This window comes from Capra hircus, chromosome 11, assembly GCF_001704415.2.
Source record: "Capra hircus breed San Clemente chromosome 11, ASM170441v1, whole genome shotgun sequence".
Taxonomy (NCBI): Eukaryota; Metazoa; Chordata; class Mammalia; order Artiodactyla; family Bovidae; genus Capra; species Capra hircus.
This window is the reverse complement of record NC_030818.1, coordinates 1,063,757-1,091,366: the sequence shown is the minus strand read 5'-3', so window position 1 is coordinate 1,091,366 and position 27,610 is coordinate 1,063,757. Positions and strand designations below refer to the sequence as shown.

The 27,610-nt window shown below is 50.0% G+C and overlaps 1 protein-coding gene across 6 annotated transcripts in view; it reads left to right on the top strand.

Moving 5' to 3' along the window:
* Nucleotides 1–27,610, top strand: part of BCL2L11 (BCL2 like 11) — a 71,308-nt gene that overhangs the window by 28,113 nt on the left and 15,585 nt on the right. For 5 of the 6 annotated variants that reach the window (XM_018054809.1, XM_018054812.1, XM_018054811.1 and 2 more), the window contains 2 exons: nt 6,317–6,426; nt 20,676–24,985. In XM_018054809.1, coding sequence (XP_017910298.1) covers nt 6,317–6,426; nt 20,676–20,771 — 206 coding nt within the window. In that variant the 3' untranslated portion in view covers nt 20,772–24,985. Of the gene's footprint in view, nt 1–6,316; nt 6,427–20,675; nt 24,986–27,610 lie in introns of those variants that run through there. The other variant, XM_018054810.1, reaches the window with a different exon arrangement.

The window sequence follows — 27,610 nt, the reverse complement described above, 5'->3', positions numbered from 1 at the left end:
CTGCCATTCGGAGCAGTGGGGTGAGGTGGTTGAGCATTCAGGAGAAATCAGGTTTGGCTTGACTGACGTCAAGCTCATTACGCAGTGGCAATCTCGTTTTCTTTTTTTTTAATGTTCCCACTCTTGCTGGCAGCGCTACAGAAAGCCCTTTCCGAAAGCCTCAGCCTGATTTCACTATCAGCCACTTAACCACGATATTAATTTTTTTTCACTTGTTGAACTTTTAAGATTTGGAATTACCCTCTGGGCTGGAAACTAGTTCTGTAGCTGAACCACAACAGTCTGTTAATCAAACACTACACATCTTTCAGTAACTCGAGAGTTCTTTGGTGTTGAAAAAGGTCCTGCTTTCTACCTGCCTCTACACTGGTAGAGAAAAATAGATTAATCATACACCTTGTGGGTTTGTTTTTTTCCCTGTAGGAAATCAGGTTACCGGTAAGTGCCAGATTTCATAAAATTGTCTGCAGGAGGGTCAATGAGCTGTACTGAGCATGTCTCAGTTTGCTGGCTCGCCGCCTCTGGCGCGGCTGCACGCTAAGCCTTTGTGGGGTGCTAAACTGGGCCCTCGTCACGGTGTGCGGGCTTTCTCTGGTCGGGGTGCGCACAGGCTCGGCGCTGGGGCCTCTTCTGTAGAGCACAGGCTCTAGGGTGGGCAGGCCCAGCACTGTGATGCTCGGGCATCGGTAGGTGACCTGTGGCATGCGGGACCCTCGTTCCTGGACCAGGGGCTGGACCCGTGTCCCCTGCGCCGGCCGGCGGATTCTGTAACCACGGGACCACCAGGGAAGTCCTGCCTTACAAGTTTGGATGAGTGGCTTTGGTTAGAAATCTGGGCTCCCAGCAAGTTCCCGAGCTCAGGAAGACGCTGTGGGATCAGAGCTGGCCTTGTGTGGGCTTCTGGCTACAGCTTTTGGACAGTCGTAGCTTTGCATTGGGCTTCCCTCGTGGCTCCGTGGGTAAAGAATCCAGCTGCCGGGGCAGATACTGTGCCTGGGGTGGGAAGATCCCCTGGAGAAGGAAATGGCAACCCGCTCCAGTGTTCTTGCCTGGAGAAGCCTGTGGACAGAGGAGCCCGGCAGGCGACAGTCCCTGGGGTCGCCAGGAGTCGGACATGACTGAGCGGCAGAACAGCAGTTTTACGTTGAGAGCAGTTCCTGTTTGGTTGTGCCTTTTTGTCTTCCGTCCCCTCTCCTGGGTTAGTTCCCACCTTTATGAATGAAATGCCTTCTTAGATGCTGAAACTGCATTTTCTGTGGGTGAAAATACGCCTCATCACTATTATTTCCCCCTTGAAGAAGCTTTTATGTGTATGTAAAAATACTAATTTTAAAATGTGATCTTTTTACGTAGTAATAAGAGCTTTTGTTTCCAGTAGAAACACAGTTTGTTAGTGAAAATGAATGTTGCTCAGCCGTGTCCGACTCTTTGCGCCCCCATGGACTATATATAGTCTATGGAATTCTCCAGGTCAGGATCCTGGAGTGGGTAGCCTTCCCTTCTCCAGGGGATTTTCCCAACCCAGGGACAGAAGCCAGGTCTGCTGCATTGCAGGCGGATTCTTTACCAGCTGAGCCACAAGGGAAGCCCAGGTAACATTTATGGCTATTAAGCACATTGCAGACAGCATAATGATGTTTCTCTTTCTTATAGAGATATTAATTTATCTTTTTGATAAGTGGAGTAAATGCGGAAGGGAGCAGGCAGATAAAGTATCTAGAAAGGATTGTAGGATTGAGGGTGGTTTTTTTTTTTTTTTTTCCCAACTATCCCCTGCCCTTTAATGCCACCAGCTCCAGGCTCACCTTCAGAAGACGGAGCCGTGGATCCCTTCCTCACTGCAGTGATCAATGCTCTGGTCACTGTGGAGAAGAATTCCACAAACTGATGGTAAAGGAAATAAAAACCTTTGTTCTGGCTCCAACCAGTGCTGGCCTGGGACTGGTGAGCTGACTCTCAGACGCCCCCCCCCCCCCCCCCCCCCGCCGTCTTGCTAGGTTCTCAAGTGACATGAGGCCACATACGGCAGACAGACGGACACTAAACTAGTGAGGAAGCTAAGGAAAGGTTCCCCTGTCCTCCCCCGAAAAGGAGACTTTTGTCACTTAAGAAATAGTCTCTGAAACTTAGGTGGAAAAGTCCATAGTATTACAGATTAACAGTACCTTTCTAAAATACGGGAATAGGATGCTTCTGAAAAATAATTAAAGTAGAATTTTTGCCTTACAGTCTTACTTGAAAACCAATACTCTGTATACACATTGGCTAGTCTTTATTGCAGGATGCATGTTGGTCATTAAACACTTTAGGTTTATAAATTCAAGCAACGAGAAAAGTATTTACTCAAAAAACTGCCCCAAATGGTGATAAGAGTAGCCAAGACAGATCAGTCTCCTTTGTAAAAGTTAATTTATATTGTATGTCACTGTTCTATAGAAACTTGAAAAATACTCCTAAGAACAGTGGCTGGACTTCCTGCCGGCTCAGTGGTAAAGAATCCGCCCATCAATACAGGAGACATGGGTTTGATCCCTGGATTGGGAAGGTCCCGTGAGAGAAGGAAATGGCAACCAACTTCAGTATTCTTGCTCCTCCCGTGGAAAGAGGAGCCGGTGGGCTACAGTCCATGGGGTCACAAAGAGGTGGACACCGCTGAGCAGCTAAAGAGCAACAAGAACAGTGGCTAGCTCTCTTACCGATCTGTTATTATCAGTTAGCAGGTGCTAAGCCTAGTCTAACCTGGCCATTATCTAAGGTTAAGAAGAATTTCCAGCTCCTGAGTGTTCTCTGCAGACGCAGGTCTGGGCCCCAGGACTGATCCCTGGCTTCTTCCCCCTCTGCCCAGTGTTTCTCAAGGTCTGGTCTGTGGACAGTCTGTTCCAGGAGCTTATGTAAGAATGTGGCTTCAGGGGCCACCTACAGACACAACCCACCTGAATCTCCTGGCCAGACCTGGTAGCTGTGTTTCTGTGTGTTTATTGATGCTAACAGTTCATTACAGAACTCTTCTTTCTGTTGAAGAAGCATCTGCTTATTTCCTTACCCCATAAATAGCAAGACGTTTATCTCTAAGATGAGTGAGTCGCATCTGGTCCCCAAAGTTCCAGGTGCTCGGTTGATGCAGTCACTGGGTGCTCGTTTTGATACTGAAGAGGCTCCCGTGGTGCTTCCAGCCGCCAGACCTCACGTGAGTCAGATAGAACCTCCTTAACCACACACGTCAGTGGGGGTTTTAAATATTGGTAGAATTGAATAAATTTCATCTACTGCGTAGGGGAAATTTACCAAGAGACCTTCCTCTGTTCTGTGTTGTTCAGTTGCTCAGTCGTTTCTGACTTTTTGTGACCCCACGCCAGGCTTCCCTGTCCTTCACCGTCTTCTGGAGTTTGCTCAAACTCATGTCCATTGAGTCAGTGATGCCATCCAACCATCTCATCCTCTGTCATCCCCTTCTCCTGCCTTCAGTCTTCCCCAGCATGAGGTATTTTCCCAATGAGTTGGCTCTTCACATCAGATGGCCAAAGTGTGGGAGCTTCAGGAACAGTCCTTCCAATGAATATTCAGGGTTGATATCCTTTAGTATTGAGTGGTTTGATCTCCTTGCTGTCCAGGGGACACTCAAGAGTCTTCTTTAGCATCATAATTCAAAAGCATCGATTCTTCGGCACTCAGCTACATCGATATGTAGCTACTGGAAAAACCAGAGCTTTGATTATACAGACCTTTGCTGGCAAAGTGATGTCTCTGCTTTTTAATATGCTGTATAGTTTTGTCATAGTGTTTTTCCAAGGAGCAAACATCTATTTTGTGTTACAGAAATATAAAGTAGGAGTATCATTGTCCAGAAGTTGTTGAGCATTTAGTTGAAATTTAGCCTATAATCCACAGGAGTGTAAGCTCATGGGAGCAGGGCTGGGTCCTCTCTGGTTGCTGTATCCAGGCCATCTCCTGAGTAGTGTCTAGCTCATGGGCATTCATATTTGTTGGGTAAATTAGTGAGTGTCTTAATTTGCTAAACTTCAGGTAACTTGCCAGCAGTTTTTTTTTTACCAGTCTCTCATCTTTGGAAAACACGCAGTCTAGATTTCACAGACTCTTTGGATAATCGGCACCGTCTTCATTTCTGACTCTAGTGTTGGAGGCAGACTTACTCTCTCAGAGAGAGCCCAGGATAGTGAGAAATGAGCGGGGCTCTGGGGTTCGGGAGAGGCAGGTGCTGGTTGGCTCTGAGCAGCCACGTGGCATCCTGGGTGCTGGTTTGCTCAGGTGTATCAGTGCCTCCCTGAGATAGTCCCAGAGGTACAGATTCACAGTGGGCATTCACAGGAAAGAGGCTTTCCTTTCCCTTCAGGGTCAGTTAACTTGGTAACAGCAGCTTCTAAGTTCAGGGGCAAAGCTCATGATCACTGATAATGTAAAAAGACAGTCATGGTTTGGTCCCTCTGATAGACAAAATCCTTGAAGAGCTGCAAACCCAGGAGATCGGAGTGAACTGCGGCCTGCCATCTGGCATCACGTCTGAACTGAAACTGTTTTCTGCCAGTTTAGCCATTTAAAATGTAATTTTAATAGGCTTATACAGAGTAACGATGGAACTGTGTGTGTGATAAAGGCAGGCAAGGCAGTTTTCTGTGTGATGGAGAGGTATTCAGGGAACGTGCCTGGCTTTTCCCAGAAGCTTCCCTGACATCAGTGTTCGTGTTCTTTACGCGGGGTGCTTGGGGAGTGTCCCCTCCAGCTCGTTCCCAGCGCGGATAATCCGGGAGAGGATCCACAAGTGTTCCTGTGCACATGGGCGGGCACACACACAGGGCGCCCTGCTTCTTTCAGCCTTTTCGGGGTCATCTGTTTCCCTCGGGTGAGGGCTGGGGGACAGAGAAATTGGGGCAAGAAATTAAGAAGACATGGCAAAAACTCCAAAAATTTACTTTTGACTGATCTTACAGAGCTCAGAACCCACACCACCGTTGCTTGTAATGATAAATAGAACTCCAGATACGACATACAAGAAAAAAAATTTTTTTTAACGAAAACACAGAACAGGAAGCTGTACTCATGTTATGGCAGAATCTGATTATCATAGGTGTTTAAATATCTCCCTGTGGTCAAAGGGGAGCGTGTGCGCCTTAATTGCCGTGCAGCATGCCCTTTTTAACAGGAAGTTAGAAGCCGCATGCGAAGAGCAGCTGAGATCCAAGGATCTCCTCTCTCTGCCTGTTGCCCGTGTCGCCTGCCTGTATTCCTCTGAGTGTGGCGAGTGCTTTTCCTCGCGATCCTTGGAGGACACCATCTCCCTGGTGCTCGTGGGATCTCTGGGCAAATCACTCTTTTGCGTGCTCCATATTTTGGCTTGGCAGCGGGCTCATTAGCCAGCAGCTGAATGTACTGGGTGTGTTCGGGAATGACAGCTTAATGAAAGGGCGGACCTCCCTCCTCTTTGTCCTTCCAGAAGGGCTTTCGCTCTTACCCCCAGAGCATTTCCTCTCTCCGTGTGATGTTTGCACACTTGAGGCCATCTTTGTTAACTGCATTAATATCAAGACAAAACATGCAATTACACTTTCATTTGGCCCCGCAGTGGTGCTGGTGTGGACTGGCTGTGTTTGGCCTCCTTCCATGGAAACCAACTCATTCATTTCTCAGGTTTTTCCTGACTTCACTTTGAGTAGGACAGCCATTTCATCTCATATTCCTGTGTCATTTTGACATTTTCCTAGGAATTTCACCTTACCTTATGACCTAAATATAGTTATTGTCTGGACAGCCTAACTTACGTTCTTGTATGTTTCAAGGGTAAGTGGCTTCTCAGGTGGTAAAGAATCCATCTGCCAGTGCAGAGACATAGGTTCAGTTCTGGGTCAGGAAGATTCCCCTGGGGAAGGACATGGCAGCCCACTCCAGTATTCTTGGCTGAGAAATCCCATGGACAGAGGAGCCTGGTGGACTACAATCCACGGGGTCTCAAAGAGTCAGACATGGCTCAGTGATTAAACAGCAGCTGTAGAGTGTGTCAAGGCTCTTGGCAGTATTGATTGTACCATTTCCGCCTGTCCTTGCCTTCACGAAATAGAGGTGTGTAATTCATCGGCTGCAGTATATGTAAATTTGGCACTTCTGAGTCGCCAGTATCCCTTATTCATGAACCAGAGGTTACAGAGCAGAGCCTGCCACTGTAATCTGGAATGTGTGATTGTAGTTCTGGACATCTGGGAACATCCCATGTGTAAGATGGGCTGACTTCTGAAAACTGACCTCGGGACTTACTGAATGATCCATGGAAAACAATGTGATTTTTGTTCTGTCTGTTTTCATGCAGCTTCCATGAGGCAGTCTCAGGCTGTACCTGCAGATACACGCCCAGAGATATGGATTGCCCAAGAGCTACGGCGTATCGGAGACGAGTTTAATGCGTATTACCCAAGAAGGGTAAATGATGTTTTCTTTACCTCCTTTTTTGATTCTGTGCTTATTCTGGAAATGAGCAGTATTACCTAGGTGTGACCTCCTCTTCTTTCTCCATTCCCATTTTCCATTCCTTTTACAGCTCAACTTAAATGATAGCGATTAGACAAAATACAGTATGAGCCAAGGGGGGATGGTAGGAGCACAAACCTTTAACCCTCCATGCTAGAAGAAAAGGAAGTATTTATGTATTTGAAATACTTCCACAAAAATATTAACGTAGTCTTCAAGCCAGAGGGGCTCTTTCTGTCCTCCCTTGAGGCAGTTTGGGTCAGAGGTAAAGACATTTTTAAATTTCCATCTTTACGCAGCCAAAGGGAATGATGCCAGCTTTAAAGTAAGAGTCTTGGACTTTCCTGATGGTTCTGTGGTTGAGTCTCTGTGCTTCCAGTGAAGGGGGTGCGGGTTCGATCCCTGGTCAGGGAACTGAGATCCCGCTTGCTGTGGGATGCAGTCAAAAAGATGAGGGGGAAAAAGGTAGCTCTCCCCTGCAGCTTGCCAGGCAGCGAGTCGGAGCTTCCTGATGGTTCTGTGGTTGAGTCTCTGTGCTTCCAGTGAAGGGGGTGCAGGTTCGATCCCTGGTCAGGGAACTGAGATCCCGCTTGCTGTGGGATGCAGTCAAAAAGATGAGGGGAAAAGGTAGCTCTCGCCTGCGGCTTGCCGGGCAGCGAGTCGGAGCTTCCTGATGGCTCTGTGGTTGAGTCTCTGTGCTTCCAGTGAAGGGGGTGCGGGTTCGATCCCTGGTCAGGGAACTGAGATCCCGCTTGCTGTGGGATGCAGTCAGAAAGATGAGGGGAAAAGGTAGCTCTCGCCTGCGGCTTGCCAGGCAGCGAGTCGGAGCAGAAGCGCCTTCTGCCCTTCCAGTCCCGACTGCTCTGCTCAGTGCTCCGTTTGTTGAGATGCATTTAGAGGCCGGTCCTTCAGCCTGTAATTCGGGGTATACATTTTTGTGCACCTCAAATTGATAGCGCTGGGATTTTTGAGGCGTGCTGTTGGTTTAAAAGAAAAAAAAATCAGCCTTAGATCTTGGGCTGCAGACACTGTTTGTTTTGCTCAGTGGCAATGTATGTGACCATTTTGGACACCTTATTCTCATGGAAGACGTGTTAAACTGTGTAGGCTTTAACTCAGGGAGTTAGGCTCTTAGAAGCATGTGTGACTGCTTCTTGTAGGGGTTCACCAACACACGCGTGAGAGAATGTGGTTTCGGCTTGCTTACCTTTTTTCTGGGCTTCCTGGTGGCTCAGTGGTAGGTAATAAACCCGCCTGCCCATGCAGGAGACCCGGGTTTGATCCCTGGTTCCAGAAGATCCCCTGGAGTAGGAAATGGCAACCCACTCTAGTATTCTTGCCTGAAAATTCCGATGGACCAAGTAGCGTGGTGGGCTACAGTCCACGGGGTCACGAAGAGCAGGACACGATTTAGTGGCTAAACAGTGACGGTATAACATTTTTTCTGTTTCCCGTGTATGAAGGTATTTGTGTTGATTTATCCAAAAGGAAGCACTCAATTATTTTCTACAAAATAAAATTTAATGTCATTCTTCCTGTGTTCCTTCTCATCTGACTCCCTTTTTTCCCAGACATTATGGTTTCCTATAAACTCCTTTTAAAGATTCTCTTTTTTTGTTTCTTCTGGATGGAGTTTATTCTTTGGACACCCCAATGTTTTGTCCTGTTTTAAATGTTAGGCTTTTTTGTAGCTAGCTTTTGTTGAGGAAATGAATGGTCCCTGTAAAATTGCTTTCAGCCTTTCTTATTTTCCTGTTATATACGATGCTTTCTAAGCTTTTGTAAACATACATGGAGATGTTTTCCAGTTACAAGTTATTTATTTCTCCAGTATAGAATCTCCACCAAGGAGTTAAGGACTTTCAGAATACTCTCACTTGCTCCTCCTCCTCTTGGGTGTGTGTATGTGTGTTTGATGGGAAACGTGCTACTGTACGAGCCTGTCATTAGACGCAAGATGTCACAAGGATGAACGGGCTTCAGGGTTCCTTATGATGCTGTGTCTAGCTGGCAGAATGCCCCGCACCCTGATGGGAACCCGTTCGCAGAACATAACCCCCTCTCAGCCTATATCTGCAGCGGCACTCCTCTTTGTAAGGTGCACTGTTGTGTAATGGGCCACAGAAGTTAGTGTTCCCCCAGTCCTCTGCCTCGGTTTCTCCGGTGGAATTTGGGGGTTACTGTGTGTGTGTATGGACTTGGCTTTCCCACTGGACTTGGCTTTCCCACTGGACTTGGAGAGTGATCAGAAGCAGGGCCCCAGGGTATCTGGGATGTTGGTCCTGGTGCTGAGGGGGGAAGGACATGTGTCCCTCCGAGGGGTAGGCCAAATGCACCCACCGTGATTCGGGCGTGTGTCACAGATCCAGCAGGAAGAGGTGACTTCAGTGGCCGTGACAGCCGAACAGGGTGGGCAAGGCTGTGACTGAGCAGCACATTGGCCTTGCTTCCCCCCATCTTTCGGGGCAGAGGATAGCCTTGGGACTCAGGTCTAGCTTGGCTGGGGCTCCCCGGGAGAGGTGAGGCTGTTGGGCCCTGCTGCCTTCAGAGTCCGGGAAGCTCAGGACACAGAGAACAGCTGTCAACTCCATCCTCTTGGGAGCTGACTGAGAGCCTTTGACCATAGAGCCAGGTGGGTTTAAGGAGATTTTGCCCAAGTTTCTCTTTAAACTTCATGGAGTCGGTTGCCATTCCCTCCTCCAGGGACCTTGGGCTTGAACCTGGGCCTCCTGCATTGCAGGTGGGTTCTTTACCGTCGGAGCCACCAGGGAAGCCCTTAGGAGATACCGGTGACTCTACAACGGTCCCCCTGAGCCTTCCCAGATGGGCCTGTCGATGCATCCCCGTGGTGGCCCTCAGTGGTCAGTGGTGAGGCTAACGTGGTGGGGTCGGGGCACAGCCATCTGCACATGGAGGCGGTCGAGGTGGTGGCCAGTCCTGATCGTGTGCAAAGGAGACGCAGGCTGTCTGGCCGTGTTGTTACCTGCCTCTGCATTGAAGAAGGCAAAGCAGCCTCTAACTCTTCATGCTTCCGGCTCCGTCTCCCCTGCCCAGTGTTATTGCACGGTTTAATGTAGACGGTGTTCATGCTTTGTTTTTTTTTTCAAATGAGATTCTCAGTGTTTTGGGTAAAATAAGTAGAAATTAGTTTCATTGCAATATCTTACAATATTTTGTAATTATAAACCTTACTTGGCATCTCTCTTTTAAAAAGAGAACCAATGCAAAAATGCACTTGCTAATCATTTAAGAGACTAGGTTTCTATGAAGGCTGGAATATTGGGGGACGAGTAGGGGACGGACTGTAACTTAAAACGTGATTTTTCTAAAATGACGCATATTCTCCAGATCTTATAAATAGCCGGTTCGAAGTGGCAGACTAAAACCCTGAGTGGTGACCCAGTGACCCCAGGCCTGCAGTCGCCTGTCTTGAAACTTGTCAGATTCCAAGTGGTCCATTGTCTGCAGACACGCTGATGGGCCATTGTTGAATTGCGGGGGCCGGGGGGCGGGGGGGGTGCAGCTGGGGGTGGACATCTTACCAGGAAATGGGAGGCATTTTGCTTTCAAGTTAGGCACTGTCTGTCCCCGGGAGGTGTCACTTCTTGGCAGGCAGAGTCCATTGCCGCTTAGCCACTTTATAGTGGGTCATGGCCTTTTAAATATTTGGTGTCCTTAGCTACTTAATATGGCTACAGTACCTTTTGTGGAGTGTTGGTCTCTTGTTGCCACGAGCCTTGCAAAGCCTGACAGGCTGCGTTCCCCTTTCGCAGTTAGAGCGCTAGGGGAAATTGTCGTGTGGTCAGTGGCCTTGAGGAGGGCGGGGGGCGGCCTGTGGGCCGAAGCTGTGGAGGCTGAATCCCTGAAGCAGGAGGTGAGAGAGGCCCAGGTGAGCTCAAAGCCCAGGTGAATGTTCCCTTCTCTTCCAGGGACTCTATGTCATCTCCCCAAACCACCCTGCCTGGGCAGGGGGACCCGTCACCCTACCTGATGGGAGTTTTATTGCTCCATGCATGCTGTGTTTTAACTTTTGGTTTTGAAATAATTGCAGAGTTTTACACCAAAGTTGCAAAATGGTACAGAGACCCCGCTTGTATCTGCCACCCAAGCCCCTGCTGCTGACTCTGCCGCATGTGGTTAACATCCTCCTCCCTTAAACCTCGGGCTCCCTGGTGGCTCCGATGGTGAAGAATCTGCCTGCAATACAGGAGATGCAGGCTCAGTCTCTGGATTGGAAGGATCCCCTGGAGGAGGGCATGGCCACCCACTCCAGTACTCCTGCCTGGAGAATCCCACCGACAGAGGAGCCTGGTGGGCTGCAGTCACAAAGGGGGTCACAGAGAGTCTGACGACTGAGTGGCTTTCACTTTTCTCACACCTACCTGTGCAGACTATTTTCTGAACTGTTGGAGAAGTTGCAGGCACGATACTCCTTTATTCTCTAATTCATCAGCGTGTCCTTCCTATGAATAAGCGTATTCTCTCATGTAACCAGTAACCACAGTGTAGCGAGCACGGCTGGGAAATGAATAGCATCACAGAGCTGTGTCATCTGTGGGCTGCCTGCAGACCTTGCCAGTTGCCCCAGCAGTGTGACGTCGAGTCCTCCCGCGTGCGTTGTATCAGGAGGCACAGGGTGTCCATCCGTCTCGTTCCGGAGCCCCTCGTCAGAGGCGGTGTCCTCTACTACAGATCAGTACTTTCCCATTCATGATGGAAGGAAAGTGTGGTTATTTCATGAGTGTATTTCCCTTGTGTACTTCATTTATCGAAATAAGTTCCTGGGTCCCGGATCAGTTCAACAGGTTATTACACATCTCTCAGGCTCCCCAGGTGGCTAAGCGGGTAAAGCATCCGCCTGCCAATGCAGGAGATACAGGAGACTCGGGTTCCATCCCTGGATGGAAGATCCCCTGGAGAAGGGCAAGGCAATCCGCTCCAGTATTCTTGCCTGGAGAATTCTCATAGCGGACCCTGGTGGGCTACAGTCCATGGGGTTGCAGAGATTTGGACATGGCTAAAGTGACTGAGCATGCTCACTCTAATTTGATGCTCAATTGGCTAGTGGCAGATTTGGCTAGTGGCAGCCTCCGGCGTGTCTCCGTGCCGTAATTAGGCACTGAAGTGCCTCGGCACCCCAGTCACATGCAGACTTGTAGTGGGACAGAACCTAAGGGGCTGAAGAGGCGATGGAGCTCTGGGGTCCCTCTGGGATTTGCTGGTGGGTGACCTGCAGCCGCACAGTGTCCTGGCTGCACGGCTCCCCGTGTCCTCCTCTCTGGGACCCTGAGGAGGGAGGAGAGGGCTCTTTCGGAACTCTGGGCAGCCAGGGCTGTCGGTGGACCTGCAGGGAAGCCACGTCTCTCTGGGGCTTTCTGAAGAGGGTGAGGAGCTGGCAGGAAGCCCGGGGGCAGCAGCACCTCTGTGTGCTTCAGTCGCTCTGCTCGCTGCTGCCTCTTCCCTCTCCCTGTGGGTGGGGGCCTCCACCCAGGCCGCCCGCTTTCCTGTTGTTCTTGATTGCCTCTGGCTTCGTCCACAATTCAGGAATTGCTTGAGTGCAAGGCCAGGATCCTCTGCGGGAGGGAGTGTCAGCAGGCATGGACTCTGGTCACTTGCAGGCATGGGATGCTTTGTGCTCATGGCCAGTTCTCAAGGATGCCGTCCGCTTGGGTGGGATTCTCAGGCTTGTTTGGGGTTGTAGTTCAAGGCTGTGACGGGAGTATTAGACCCTTCAGAATGTAAAAACATGTGCTCTTGGGATGACTAGGCCCCCTCCCCCATTCTCTAACTGCGTGCCTGCCCTTCCCAGCACGCAGACTGGGACGCTCACCTTCTTTCCTAGGCATCAGGTGACCCAGCCTAAGTCCCTCTGCACTCAGGTAGGCTGTGACCTGGGGATGTCCCGCTAGGGGCCTGCAGTGGACAGCAACACCTGATGCCCATCGGATAGGCTGTCCAGATGGGCCAGAAGTGGATGCAAACCCGTGCGTTGTTTGATCTCAGGAAACAGTGTGTCTTTTGTTCGGGCTGTCAGCCTCCTACTTTTGGTCCTGGGCGTGTGCCGGCATGAACTGACCCAACCCTACAGCGGAAGTGTATCCCTGAAGTAGACGAAGTGGAGAAGAGAAGCGGGCTTAGAGGCTGGTTTTGAGGGGAGCAACAGGAAAACTGGTGTCAACACATTAGCATTTTCATGTTAGTTGACCCTTGAACATCGCAGGGGCTTGGGGCACGACCCTGCACGCAGACAGAAATCCATCACTACCATCTCTGCCTCAAGACAGAGAAACTAGTAAATGACTCACCCAAGGGCAGGAAGCTAAAGCAGTTTAGATGGCATCGGGACTCAACTGTTTCCACATAGTATAGTCTCTAGCTGAACACAAACTTTTCCCCACACTTAGCTAATTTAAAGATCAACAGAATGAAAACTAGGTACCATATTGAAAAAAATCCATGTGTAAGTGGACCTGCACAGTTCAAAGCCATCTTGTTCAAGGATCATCTGTAAGATACATGAACCTGCTGTTTGACCCTTATTTTTAGAAGTGATATTCTCCTGTCTTCTGTAGATAGTGGGCAGGGCGAGGTCACAATTGCACCTTGTTTGGTAATAACGTAAACCACACATACACTCAGAGTTGCATGTTCTCAGACGGTCCTCTTTTGAGGCCTTCGTTAATTGAATGTTGGAGTCAAACAAAATACAATGCTCTATATTACTGTCTGTAAAAAGGAATAATGAAAAATCTGCATCTTAAACATTGAAACTAGACCCATGGTATCTCACGAGATGGTGCTTCTCACTTGACTCACACGTTGATAGAGTGACAGTTTTTGTAGTAAAAACAGCTGTGATTAGGATACGTAAATTGATGTCTACCGTTTATGTGTGATACAGTCTTCAGGCTTGGTGACTGTCTTCCTTGGAGTTGAATGAGGCAGTTGTGGATTTTAGAGCCTTGCACACATGCCTTCTCGGAGAGCATGGGGTTCAGATTACCTCCATCAAGACAGCAGCTGTGCATCATGGGTTTTTTGGATAAGGGCTTTCTTATGGAGGGTGAAGTGTGATCTCGCAGGAAGAAACAGCTCATGGACGAGTGCAGGGGCCTCAATCCCTGGCTCCGTCCCTTCACCTTCGGGAGCCCCGTATTCAGTCAGTCTCTTCAGGATGTGTGAAAGTGAAGTTGCTCAGTCGTGTCCGACTCTTTGCGACCCCATGGACTGTAGCCTGTCAGACCCCTCCGTCCATGGGATTTTCCAGGCAAGAGTGCTGGAGTGGATTGCCACTTCCTTCTCCAGGGGATCTTCCCGACCCAGGAATCAGACTCGGGTCCCCCGCACTGCAGGCAGACGCTTTAACCTCTGAGCCACCAGGGAAGGCCTTTCGGGATGTGTAGTGACGATTAAATCTAAAGCGTGGAGAGATGGGTCTAGAAAATGCTATCTTCCACCAGGGCTGTTCTCTCTCACTCCGAACTGTAATTGACTTTTCTTCATTGATCTTTACAGAAGGAGAGAGGCTAGTGACTTGGTTCACCTGTCTGATAAGTACCCAGTTTGTTAAAGGAAATGTTGGGGGGCTGGACCTGGGTCGGGGGGACCCCGGACGTGCTGTGTCTATCTGGGTCACACAGCTGTGAGCCGGGGTTGAGGCGCTGATGTGTGGGTGCATGCCTGGGTGGGCACCAAGCTGGATATGGGCTCGCTCACATCACCCGTGAGGGCGCCGTCATGCTGTGGCAGGTGGGCACGCCTGCACGGTTGCCTGGCCCTTGGGGGACCGGAGGCCGTCAGCACATAACCATTTGGAGATGCAGGTGCCTGGAGGGGGACTTCAGAGAGGGCTAACTGGGGTTTTTTAAATTTCTTGAGGAGGAAATGATGATACCCTGGAGGCTCAGCCCTCCTGCAGACGTACAGAAATAATCAGCCTATCATGTCGTCCTCCGCTCGACTTCTCCCGGCTGAGCCAAAGCAGAGGGGTTTAGGCTGTGGTTAAAGTGTGTTTGTCTCATTAGCATTTTTTGGAGCCTGGGCCTTTCACAAGCACACATATGCTTGCTCTGAATCAAGTATTTCATCAAGTGGTGTCTCGTGCTGGAGTGTTCATTGCCATCTCTGGCTTCTCTGTGATTGGCACAGCGATACCCCTCGAGGGTCATGGGCCAGGGTTCTTCATTTCAGCCAACATGGGGCCTGGAAACCAAGTTTTCTATTTCTAGGGGTGATAGTGGGCTAAGAAAATCTGATGCATGACAGGTCAGTGAGGGAGTGGCCATTTGCCCTACCGAAAGCATCACCTATAATAGATGCTTTGAAGTGATGCTGACAGTCAGAAGGTGGGATTCATGACGATACGGTCTTTCTGCGGCGTTTGGGCATCCCTTGCCCCCCTGGTGGGAGCTGGGTGCAGTGCTGTGGGAAATCTCACTCCTGGTGCTGGGAGGTTGTGAGGGGGGGCACCACATCCGGCCAAGGGGATCCCCTGGCGCTCTTTCCACAGCTGTGTTGACAACAAAGCTTGTTCGGCACTAGCTATGCAAATGCCCTTGTTGCCTTGGCGACAGATAGAAAGTGAGTTCATCAGTCTGACACCGGAGAAGAGCGGTGCACGCGGAGCTTGTGCTGGAATCCCAGCCGAGTCGCCCCTGGACTCTGGTCTTCAAGTGGAGAGGCCAAGTCGTCTTTCCGGGCTCCACGTCGAGTCGTTGTGCACGGGCCCTGCTCCTCTCTGACCTGTAGTCTCACTGGCTGGCCGTTTAGAAGAACATTTAGACTGATGGGTTATGAGTGGGCAGAGGGGGTCTTCCATCCAACGGTGGGGCCGCTCTGCCCCTCGCCTCAGCCTGTCCCCTGCGATGGTGACAGTGTTCAGCCTTGTTTTGGAAGATGCAGAGCAAACACCGTACATCCGCGCAGACACTCTGTCCTCCTTTGCCCAAGCTGGAGCAGAGGTTCTCTCTGTAAGAGTCCTTCCTGGTCTCAGAGTCTAGAATTCAGTCTCCTGTAACAAATGACCACTTAGAGATAAATCTGTATTAAAAAAAAAAAGTTTGGGACGTCTTAGGCATTCATGTTGAAATCCTCTTAAGAAGCAAGCTTTTGAACAAGTTAAATCACTCAGAGTCTCAGAGTTCTGGTATACCTTGCTTTTTGGTTTGTCTCCAAGAGTTTGGTATCGTGCTCTGTTTTGATAAGATGGTGAAGATAGTGTCGTGTTGCCATTGTTACCTTGCCTGCCAGAAAACTCCTAACTAAACTGTGGTTCTGTGGCACCAAATCTCAGTCCTAGTTCCCTAGTTCCCTTTTTTTCCTTTTCATTTTTCCTTTTTTTTTTTTTTAGTCTCTTAATCATGTTTATGGTCTTACTCAACCTTTATTTCTACTGAGCTTTGTGATCTCTGTGGTTTTGATGGTAAGCCCCCTTGAGTGATGATGCTGAGTGAACCTGTGGCTGGTACTTACTGAGTCATCAGGCCCAGTGAGGTCTGGCCCTGCCTGTGGAGCCCAGACTGTTGAGTGTGTCCTGCGCTGTGCTGGAGCTCGAGGCAAGCAGTCAAGGTCACCTCATGTTTCCTGACCTGGAGGCTCGGTCTGTGAGATGCAGGAGAGCCACGCTGGCTCAGAGGTCGTGGTCCCGCTGAGCGGTGACAGTGGGCGATGCTGTGAGTCCCCAGGCTCGGGCGCACGAAGTCAGAAGGCCTGGTGTGTCCTGCGGGCTTCGAAGGGTCGGGGCTCCTCTCTGCCTGCAGGACAGCAAAGCGGAATCCGTTGCCCTCTGCAGGCGTGCGTTCTCCAGGGCAGGCTGGGAGAGTATTTTAAAAGACTTTTTCTTAAAAAAGTATTTATTTATTTTTTATCTGTGCTGTGTTTTGTTGCTGAGCAGGCTTTCTCTAGCTGTGGTGAGGGGGCCTATTCTCCAGTTACGGTGCCTGGGCTTCTCATTGTAGTGGCTTCTCTTGTTGGGACACGGACTCTGGATGCACAGGCTTCGGTATTTGCAGCACGCAAGCATAGTAGTTGCAGCTCACAGACTCTAGAGCGCAGGCTTCGTGGTTGTGGCCCGCAGGAGTCCACGGCACGTGGGATCTTCACGGGTCAGGGATCAACCCCATGCACCCTGTGTTGGCAGGCGGATTCCTATTCACTCTACCACTAGGGAAGTCCCCTCTTTTTTTTTTTTTTAAATAAATTCCCTTAAAAAGATCATTTGCTTGTGCTGGGGTCTTGGTTGTGGCCCGTGGGATCTTTGGTCCTCGTGGCGGCATGCAGGGTCTTTAGTTGAGGCGTGTGGGACCTAGCTCCCTGAGCAGGGATCGGTCCAGGGCCTGCCTTGGGAGCACAGAGTCTCAGCCACTGGATGGCCAGGGAGGTCTCCAGACCTGTGTTGCGTCCTGCACGCCTGCTTCCCAGGCAAGAGAGCATGCTTGGCCTGCGGATGGGCCCGCGGTTGGCGGTCCCAGAGCTGAAGCCCTGGTGGTGGCCGGTGCTCTGTCGTGTCACCGCGGCCAGTGCCGCAGCGCGTTGCCCCGTCTGCCCCCTGGACAGGAAGGACCTCCCGCGCCTTGGCTCTGTTCTGCGCGGGCCTTGGTTTCGCTGGCATGCGTGGGTGCTTTTCAGTCTGTAGGGCGGGAGCTTGCACGTGCCCGTGCCTGGCTTCTGGGCTGGGGCCCAGGCCTTCTCTGCAGCTGTGCCCACTGATGGCAGTGCCGCAGGCGCCCTGTGCGGTGGGCTGTGACTCGGGAGTGCCCACGAGAGCGCCTGCATGCAGACAGGCTTTGAAGTCAGGTGTCCTGTGATGCGGGCCGTGTGAGGGCGGCCAGAGAGGAGCGAGGCCCGTGAGGCGGAGCTGGATCTGGGCCACGGAGACAGGCGTCCCGGGGGCGGCGCGCCGCGCTCTGTGTGCGTCTGGGTGAGCAGAAGAGGAAGCTGTGAGACAGAAGGGACTTGAGCCTAGGAGCGCGTTTAGCTTTTTAATCTTTTTCCCTCCAAATGTACCATTGTCATATATCTTTTTAAAGTGTTTTTGTGGTTTAGACTAAAGCAGCACTGTGCAGTTCTTGAGCCAGGAAGCGCTGGTTTTCACCTAAGGGCAAAGGCTTAGGAGCGATGGTTGAGCATGCACGGGTATATTAGTTTGCTAGGGTGGCTGGAGCATGGGCAGGGGGCCTTACACAGCGGAAGCAGCTTTCTTTCACAGTCCTGGAGGCCAGAAGCCAAGGCCTCTCGTTCGCCGCGCTGCAGTGTGTGTTGGTGACTCCCCCTGGCGAGACGATGTCTGTGCCCTCTGCAGGTGTCAGGGGCAGCATGTCCGCCCTGACGGGAGCTGCCCATCCTCCAGCTGTCTGAGGTGTGAGCTGTCCACGCTGAGCCAGCAGCAGCTTTGGCTGGCTGGGCCAGCTGTCAAGGGCTTTCTGGGCTGGCACAGCTCTCGGAATCAGCAGTAATGGCTTCCTCCGTTGAAAGGCGTCCAGAATCGGTGGTTCGCTGGCTTGAAGGCGTGTACCGGGCTGTCCCGCATGCCATCGGGGGGGCCAGGTGTGCCCTATCTTCGCTCACTCAGGCCTTGCAGCATCTCCTCGTTGGTCAGGGGCTGGGTGTCCCTTTCGCCAATTTTCCCTGCGTTCCCCTGCCACCCTGGCACGTCTTTGTATCTCCACCGCATATTCTTCTCATGCGAGACGAAAGCAACACTGTTAATGAGAAATTTTTTTGCACCTGTTGTCCTCATAGTGTGCGTGGAAGGTTTTCTCCTCTTAGATAATTCCATTTCTGGAATATAAAATTGGCCAAGGGTCAGCAGGGTCCATCCCTACTGTGTGACCTGGTCCCCTCATGGGGTCATCTTGACTCCATTCTCTGGTCCACCTGAAGGCCACCAGGGACAGCCAGACGGCTTTAAGACGGCTTTCCCCATCTTGAAGCAATGGCTTAGCCCAGCCCCATGTACACTTTTTTCATTTTAGTAAATCGTGGTTTTATTTTGAATAAGCCTCTTTCAACCTGTTAATATTAGTCTCAACTAAAATTAACCTTCCCCTAAGTTATTCTCACCCCAAAGAAGCAAAGTAATTTAGAAAGTTAAATCAAAACAAAGCAATCTTGTGTGTCGAGCAGATAAAAATCGCAGCCTGTGGTTACGGAACGCCTCTACAGGAATCGCTTACATAAAGCCGATTTCCTCCAGTCTGGTTCTGGAAGGAGCAAAGGAAGTGCTCAGGCCTTATCACAGTTCCATCCCGTCCAGCATGCCCCAGAGGGCTCTGTAAACAGTGGCCAGGAGGGAGCCCTGCTTGCAGCTGGCATCTGCAGGCGGCAGTTAGGTCTGGGAGGCGACGCCCGTCCTCAGCCTGCCCCGTGGCCAGTGGTCCCACGATTCTGCATCGGAAGAGACCAGCCCCCCAGAGTGAGGAGAGGGGTTGATGGAGAGCTTCAGACAGAACAGGGAGCGGGCCCGGGGTGTTGCGTGCAGGCCTGAGCAGAGAAACAGCTCCTGGCTGGAAGTGGGTCGTCTGTTTCCAGCTCTGGCTGGTCTGGTGTGCACCCTGCTTGCTGCCGCTTGTTCGGTTGCTCAGTCGTGTCCGACTCTCTGGGACCCCAGGGACTGTAGCCAGCCCGGCTTCTCTGTCCATGGGATTTTCCAGGCCAGGATCCTGGAGAGGGTTGCCATTCCCTCCTCCAGGGGATTTTCCCGACCCAGTGATGGAACCTGCACCTCCTGCAGGTGGATTATTTACTGATGAGCCACCGATCGGGGAAACCTTTTCACCCTGCACTTACCTGCGAAATGGATTCGACCCGAAGGTGGGCGTGCTCTGGAAGACATGGGGACCTTGAGGCGTTCAGTAGCCTGCCAGTTTCCTTCTGAGCAGTATCTCGGCTTGTCCTAAACCTGTGGGGGTCACCGGCAGATAGACCTGTTCTGTCTTTCGTCACACCCTGCCTGCCACTCAGGGGTGAAGGCTGGAGGGGCGAGGGTTGAGTCCACCTGTTTGCCGACCCTGGCCGCTGTGCCGGGCTGACAGCACGCGCTCAGAAGAGCTGCCGCACGCCGGGGGCAGGGTGGCGCGGCAGCTCTTCACTTTGTTTAGCTTCTTGGGGCAGATCACCCCGAGACTCACGCTTTAGGGAGCCTGAAACCTGTTTGAATGTCGGTAACTTAGTTACTTGCATCCGCCGGGTTCCCGTTTGCTTTACCCATGCCTCTCTTCACGGGACCCCAACTTGGGGTGACATTTCTCAGCACCTGTGCGGAGGTGGTGGGTGTTATCGCTCTTCATCCTGTTCGTGACGCCAGTTGTCTTGCTATCCACACTCTCTACGCTGTTCGCTGAACCCGGGGCAGGCAAGGCCTGAGCTCAGAGGCTGGAAGGAGACGCAAGGGGCCTCAGGAACTGCAGACACGTTTCTTCTCTCCTGGCTGGCGCAGCAGCCACAACGTAACCGTAACATAGCCAAAATGTACCGTCATATAACATCACGGTACCACTGCAGTGTAGCCCTGGTGCAGCAGCAGCCAGGCCTTTCACAGTGAAGCCCACACAGGCGTGCAGTGCACAGCAACCCGTGACCAGGCGGGCACCTCGTGACGCACGTGCACAGCGCTGTGAATGGTCTGAGCTGTTGCACAGCCATTATTTACAAAACATGGGCCGAGAGGGCCTGGCCACGCCATCTTGGCTGATTTGCTCTCGCCCTGCGCTGGGTTGTCCTTTGCCAGTGGTTGCTGCCTTCCCTAGTCCAGGCCGCTCTGGTCAGCTGGGACGTCACCTGTGGAAAGAATGTGCAGTTTCTATTGTTGCTGTTTTGTTTTTGACCGCAGCTGGCAGAATGTTAGTTCCCTGATAGGGGATCAAACCTCTGCTCTTTGCCTTCGAAGCGCAGAGCTGCGGGACCACCAGGGAGGCACTCCAGAATTACGTGGAGTTTAGAGAGAGAAGCAGATTCAGGGGTCCTCTTTGAGTCTCCGAACAGTCTTTCAGCCGTTTTATAAAGAGCATCCCTCAGTGCCGCTGCTCCTTAGGGGGCGACAGCTCTGGGAAGAACTGGCGCTTGGGTGGCCTGGCGCCCTTCTCAGTGGTCCCCGCAGGACGATCGCTCCCTCAAATGCGGGTGCCCTCCTCCTCCCCCACCCCCAGTCCCGCCTGAAGCGAGTCAGGGCTGGGCAGTAAGCAGCTCCTGTCTTCTCGTTGCAGGTCTTCGTGCGTCACCAGGCGATTGAGGGCCACCCACAAATGGTCCTCCTGCGCGTCTTGCGCTACCTGGTGCGTCTGGTGTGGAGGATGCAGTGACGGCGCGTGCAGACGTTCCGCTCGTCTCAGACCGACCAGCCCCTCGCCGCGGGGTCGCGGCGCTTCAGTGCCCTTGCTGTGCAGCAGTCCTTTGCTGGAAGGGTGGGCAGAGAGCCAGCCGGCATGTCCCCGGAGGACACCAAGCTGCACATGGACCTGACCTTTGTCTGTTCATCACCATGCGGCCGAATTTCCAACGGAAGCTTGATGTGAATGTAAATGAGGGAGGGATTCTCTTTTTTTAAAACACAATGTACAAGTCATGGTTCTCTGGAACAAGATTTTATGCAAGAATGGTGTTTACATGCAGTGTGTGTGTTTTTTTTTCCCACCTTTGATAAGAGCAGGTTTTTCAAAAAGGAAATGGAAACTTTTTAACCAACTCATGAGTGATTTTTGTAGTAAAATTTTAAGAACCTTTTGCCTGCTGTCAGAGGAGTATATAGACTCTGCAGTGGAAACTGAGCCAGCTCATTTATAAAGCTGCCTTAGTTTATTTTCAAAGGTCACCGTACAGCGTTTTTAAACGGGAGAGGTATGGCATGGCCCCTCCCTTCCCTGCCATTGCCTCTTGGACCTTTTTTTTTTTAATGACTATTATTAATACCAAAAAAGTTTTTATGAAATGGAACTGGCAAAAGGGCCAGAGAGAGGTCCTTTGTCAGCCTGTATTGACATGCCACTCCCTTTGTGTAAATACCTACTTACCTCCTTAAAATTCAGTTGTATCTGTGGCAAAATTTTACTCTCTGTCTGTGTGTTTTGCTTACATCCTTCGGTGATGCTCTCCCAGCCTGTCAGGGCACTGATGAACACATCTGGTCCGCTGACTGTTTTCGTGGTAAAAGGCAGTTGGGTCTGAGCCCGGGTCTGTATCAGACATGGGTCTGTCTGTCTCTTGGTAGCTCACCCATTGGGGAGTGCTCGCTGGCGGTTCTCGCTTGCTTTGATGGACTTGTTGTTCAGACGTGTTCCGCAGAGGTTCAGGGCAGTCATAACACCAGATTTGCTGCAGCTTTCCTATAGCACAGGGTGGGCACTCGGCCTAAGGCCCCAGGTGACTAGCATGCCCTCCTGTGGCCAGGTTCAGCTTGCAGGGGACCACCCTCGAGCCCTCGTGGGAATTGGCAGAGGCTGTGGCAGGGCTTTAAGCAGCTGTTTTCTGGGCATCCTGGCTTTTCATCCAACTCAGAGTCCCTCTGGCCTTCAGTGGCTCTTGGCTAACTGCCCTTTGAAGTAAAGGCTTCATTCTGCTCTCAGCAGTTCTCATAAAGAGTACCATCAGACACAGGAGTGTCTCTGTCAGTCGCCCACCTCCTGGACCCCTGGGTTTTTGTCAGGCCCCCCTTCCTGCAGCCACTTTTGTTGGGGGTGCTCTTCCTTCACACCTGCCAGGAGGAAGGCAGAGGATGCAGGCTCAGGAGATGCCCAGTCTTTTCAAAGGCAGACAAACTCCTGAGGAGACCCAGGACAGACAGATGAGGGAGCGTTGCAAGCAGGGAGGTGGGGGTCATTCTGTGAATCCCATCGCTCTTACAGTTTTTGAAACCTCAACTGATTAAACAGCTTTTTAAAAGACATACATGATGTTTCAAACAAGTCAGCAGTGCCAACAACGACTGTCATGTTTGCTTTGGGCCCAACGAGGACCAGTGTTTTCTCCTTATCAGTTGGAACAGTGGATTCATTTTTGTATCTTTATAGTTTTATATATATATATATATATATGTTACATATATACTTTTTCCTTAGGTAGAGAGAGATTTGACTCCAAATATTCTTCCTTCTAAACATTTTCTTTTCCCCAAGTAGCTTTTTGGGGTCTTGAATTGTTTTAAAAGCTGTGTTGAGTCTCAGCCTGCGTGTCCTTTGACCCTTTGTCTTGAACCCGTCCGCTGGATCCTCAAGTCCATGCAAGCGGTTAAGGCGGTCCATGGAACTGCAGCTGTGGGCCTGCTGCGCACACACACCAAAGACGTATTTGGTTCTGGGCCGCTCCCCCCAGGATCCCCGTATTCACGGCCAGTCTCTTGGACTGGAGCACTTTATTCCTTCAGCACCGGTGCCCCGGGGGGGCCGAGCGCTTGCTCACCCACCTGCAAGCTTACCTTGGGCTTGGGGGCCTCCAGGCCCCCTGGGCTGGCCGTGGAAGCAGCTGGTGAGGAAATGAGAGATTCTATGAACTGTAGAAGTATTAAAACGAGGATGTTGCCCCCGGGACTTGAGAGGTGACGAGACATCCCTGTACTGTACGTATCTGTTGATCATGATGCCTCCTTCCTGCAGAAGGTATGCCCATGGCTGGGTGTACCTTTGATGTCTTACTTTTCCTTCCTTTGACTTTTTGTAGAAAGCAAAAATAATTCGGTCCCTTGTTGGAAACTTAATGCAGGTTTTGTGCCTTGATCACCCCGTCTCATGTGACGTTTATAGAAAGTGGCCTGTGACTTTTCACAGGAACGCAATAAACACGTGAAATTAACTTCATGAGTGAATTTGCAGATCACCTGGACCCCTCCCTAGACCTGAATTGATGAAGATTTTTTTTTCTTGGTTTAAAAAGAAAATGTACATAGTGAACTACAACTTTCGCCTGTTTCTCCTTCTTAATATTGTATATATTTTGACTATTTATTAGATTAGGAAGTTGTATTTTACTTATCAACTGAGCCAAATGTCTGTGCAATTATTATGTGTCCTTTCTTGTAAAATTTTGTACAGCCTAAATGAGTAAAAGAAAAAAAAAATCAGTTTTTACTCAACTTTTTCAGAATTGATTGTAAATATTGTAGATTCTTTTTCTATGTAATGTGTCCTACTGTTTCATAATGCTGTAACTTGTAGGAATGTTGTATATTTATTTCTGGCTTATTTAATGTCTTAAGTTCTGCAAAGTGTTGACCTCCCTTTCCCCTTTGCCCCCTGCTGTCCTGTTAATTGCTTTAACTCTTGAGGTGGTGACTGGTCAGCGCATGGCTGGCCACGTGGTCTCCCCAGGGTGGCCCTCCCCAGCTTTGCTTCCTGGTATTTCTAGTCCAGTGGGTTTAAATTCTTAGGGTTTGCTGTCCTCATGATGAGGTTTGTGTTTAGACAGCATGATGAGAGACCAGAAATCTGATAGGCTATCAGATTCTCCTCTAGAACTTTCCAGTGACTCTTTAATTCCTAAACAGCTAGCTTCTCATAGAAACAAGTGCTGTTAACTTCAGGCCATATCTCACAAAACAAAATACTTATCGTTAGCAGTGGGAAAGACCTTTCCATTGAAGATTTATCCCTGACAGCTCAGTGTTTAGAGAGACTCACATGTCCACTTCTGCGGTGTTGCCATGAGACTGTTGAAGGCAGAGACCAGGCAGATGGAAGGCCGGGTTGACCAGCTGCCCTGCTTCCCAAGTGGCTGCTGGACCACCTTCACAGTGCTGACCTCTGTTGGCAGCTGGTGACTAGCTGAATTCCCCCGTCCCCAGCCGTGCTCTGTGGCTTCCTGTGCTTTGCGGTGCAGACCCCGCTATGTATCTTCAGGAACTAACTGTGCAGGCCCGCGCCCCCCACCCTGGCCCTGAGCCGCTTGCTCCCAGCGTCCGATCCACCTGTGTCTTCAGGGTGACGCCTTCCTTCTGCTTCTCCAAAGCCTTCAAGCGGGGGTCTGGACCCTACTGGCCTGGGTGCAAAGAGGTGAAAGCTTGAAAGATTTCCTGGCGGTTCTGTGTCGATGGTCTCGTGCTCCCTGCTGGCTTAGCTTGGTGCCTGTGTGTGTCGAGTCTGCACATGCCCATGTGCGGTGACAGGACCACACGTGTCGCTAAACCAGCTGGGGTAACACCCGCCCTGCTCCAGACGGCATCCTGCGTAAGAAGCACCCTCAAGCTCCCAGCTAAATGACTTGACTACTTTGATTTGGGAATTTCAGACCTTAGAAGCTCTCTTTGATTTGTGTGTCCAGGTTCTGTGACCACTAGTTACTGTATCAGAACTCATCAGGTACTCATTTATAAATAGCACTGACTGTCTGTAACTCTCTTCCTAGGACCCAGCGTATGTAGCATTGGTATTGCAGTTTCCCTGGCTTGTGTTTTGCACTGATGGATTTTGACAGGGTAATTGCCTCTTTACTTGTGCAATACTGCTGTAAATAATTGCAGATTTTTTTTTAAGAAACCCAATCTTTTATGTTCTTAATGAATTTTATATAAATAAAACTTTCAACTAGTTTCCGCGAGCTGTTTGACTTATTTCACAAAATGGTGGAGAAGCAGCTGAAATCATGGATACATACACACCCACACTCTGCCCTTATCATTCACTGAATGTATTACCAACATGCAGATTTTGTGAATTGTCGCTTGAAGTCAAATCTGTGTAGTATATACTTAAAAGCAAACCGCTCTTTAACGTTTTGAAGTGGCTGGTGAAAGCAACTGCAGAGTTTTCTGCCCACGTAGTTAGGTATGACTCAGCACCTGGGCTGGCTGTGGAGTATGAGGTCACAGGTCTAAACTGTATTGATTAGTGATTATAGCAGATACCCTGCCATCTCAGCCTGTCTCGGTAGTTTGAAGAACATTCAAAAAATGGAAGTCTTGTCTGACTCTTAGGCTTATCTACATAGCACCTGCTTGAAGCCAGAAATCAACAAATGCCCCGATCTGTGGTGAAGTCATCGCTGCTGTCTTCTTAAGGGGCCGTGGAGTTTGGGGAGCCCTGTGCTGCGTGGCAGGTGGGAGCTGGTGTAGGGGTGCCAGAGAGAAATTACGGTCTACTTTGGGGATACAGTTTATAAAATCCTATGAATTCCTATAAATCCTATAAACAAATTACATAATTTGCCACTTCTACTCTGTTAAGTGCTGGGAAAGTTAAAAGACTGGGTCAGCTTTGTTTTCAGCAGGTAATAGCTTCATGCTTTTCAATTACGTGAGCAGTACATGTGTCTACATTTTTAAAGTTTGCTTTTTATTGAGCTATAGTTGATGTGATGTTATGCTAATTTCTGCTCTTTAGCAGTGACTCAGTTACACACATACGTACATTTTTTTTGATGTTCTTTTCCATTTAGTTTATCACGTGCATGCTGAAGTCACGTCACACAACTTGACACAACTGACGTTTTGTGCGACTGAACTTCACACACTTCACACCACTGAAGTCGCTGGAGTTGTGTGCCACTCTGCTACCCTATGGACTGTAACCCACCGGGCTCCTCTGTCCATGGGATTCCCCAGGCAAGAATACTGGAGTGGGCTGCCGTTCCCTTCCCCAGGGACCTTCCCATCCCAGGGATCAAACCAGTGTCCTGTGTCTCCTGCAGTGGCAGGCGGGTTCTTTGCCCCTTGCACCACCTGGGAAGCCCAATGGTTTATTACAGGCTGTGGACTATAACTCCCGGTGCTGTACAGGAGGAACTCTTGTTTATCCATTCTGTATGTAACGGTTTGTGTCTACACATACACACACACAACCCCTAACTCCTAGTGCATTCCTCTCCGGAACCTGTGAAACAGAGATTCACAGATACATATATACACACACACATTTATCTCGAATCGAGTGGTGGTTCTGGCTCCAGTTTAATCTTGCTTCCTTGCCAAGACAGGAGTTGGTGTTTCTCCAGCCCTTTTTCTCCCCAGCACACGCGCATGTGTCCGTGTGTTTACTTACTCAGCAGTTTTGCTTTTCTATAAATGCTGTACTGTCAGTATGTGGCTCTGGCTTAGCAGAGGTCGTAGGTTTTTCCATGGTGACTCCACTCTGATCACTGCGAGCAGGAATAAGGTCTCTTTCCCTGGTGTCCTGCTGCGGCCTCTCTGCTTGGTCCATACCTTGCCAGCCTGCGGGAGAGATGCTGGGTGATGGGCTGAAACAGACTCACACGTGCTGCTGTATTGTCTGTCCAACTTCATACAACCACCTGCTAATGTTCTGCCAAGCCTTTGCAGGGTGATACCAGCCTGGAATGGGGTGGCACAGAGTTGGATACGACTGAAGCGACTTAGCAGCAGCAGCAACAGCCTGGAGTGGGGGTGTTGGCCGAATGTGAATTTTCCACTTCTGTGTAGGATGATCTTTTCAGGCATAGTTGACGTCTGCTTTTTTCTCTCTGATGGCCTTTGCTTATTTTTAGTTGAGTTTTTAATTTTTCCTGTCAATAATTGCTCAGTGGCTATGTAGTGTGGACTCTTAGCAACCCCATGGACTGCAATATGCCAGGCTCCTCTGTCCTCCACCATTTCCCAGAGTTTACTCAAATTCATGTCCACTGATGCTATCTAACCATCTCATCCTCTGCCACCCTCTTCTTTGGCCTTCACTTTTTCCCAGCATCAGGGTCCTTTCTAATGAGTCGGCTCTGCATCAGTTGGCCAAAGTATTGGAGCTTCAGCTTCAGCATCAGTCCTTCCAGTGAGTATTCAAGGTTGATTTCCTTTAGGATTAACCAGTTTGAATCTCTTTGCAGTCCAACGGACTCTCAAGAGACTTCTCCAGCACCGCAATTCAAAAGCATAATTAGCTCTTTGTATTTTCTGGGTAAAAGTCTCTTATTTGTTGGAAATACATTTTCCCCAGTCTTTTCTCAATATTTTATTAAGAAGATTTTCAGACATACAGAAAAGTTGAAAGAAATGTACAGAGAACACCCACCAACTAGATTCTGCCTTTCTCATTTTACTTGCTTGATTGTCTATCTGTCCATCCATTCATTCATCTTACCTTGTGATACCTTTCCAAGGAAATCAGCCATTGGCAACTTTATGCTTCCATATGCATATGATTTAGAGTTCATTAATTTTGTATCAGGCTTCTTTTGAGATAAGATTTGCGTATAATACAACAACTCT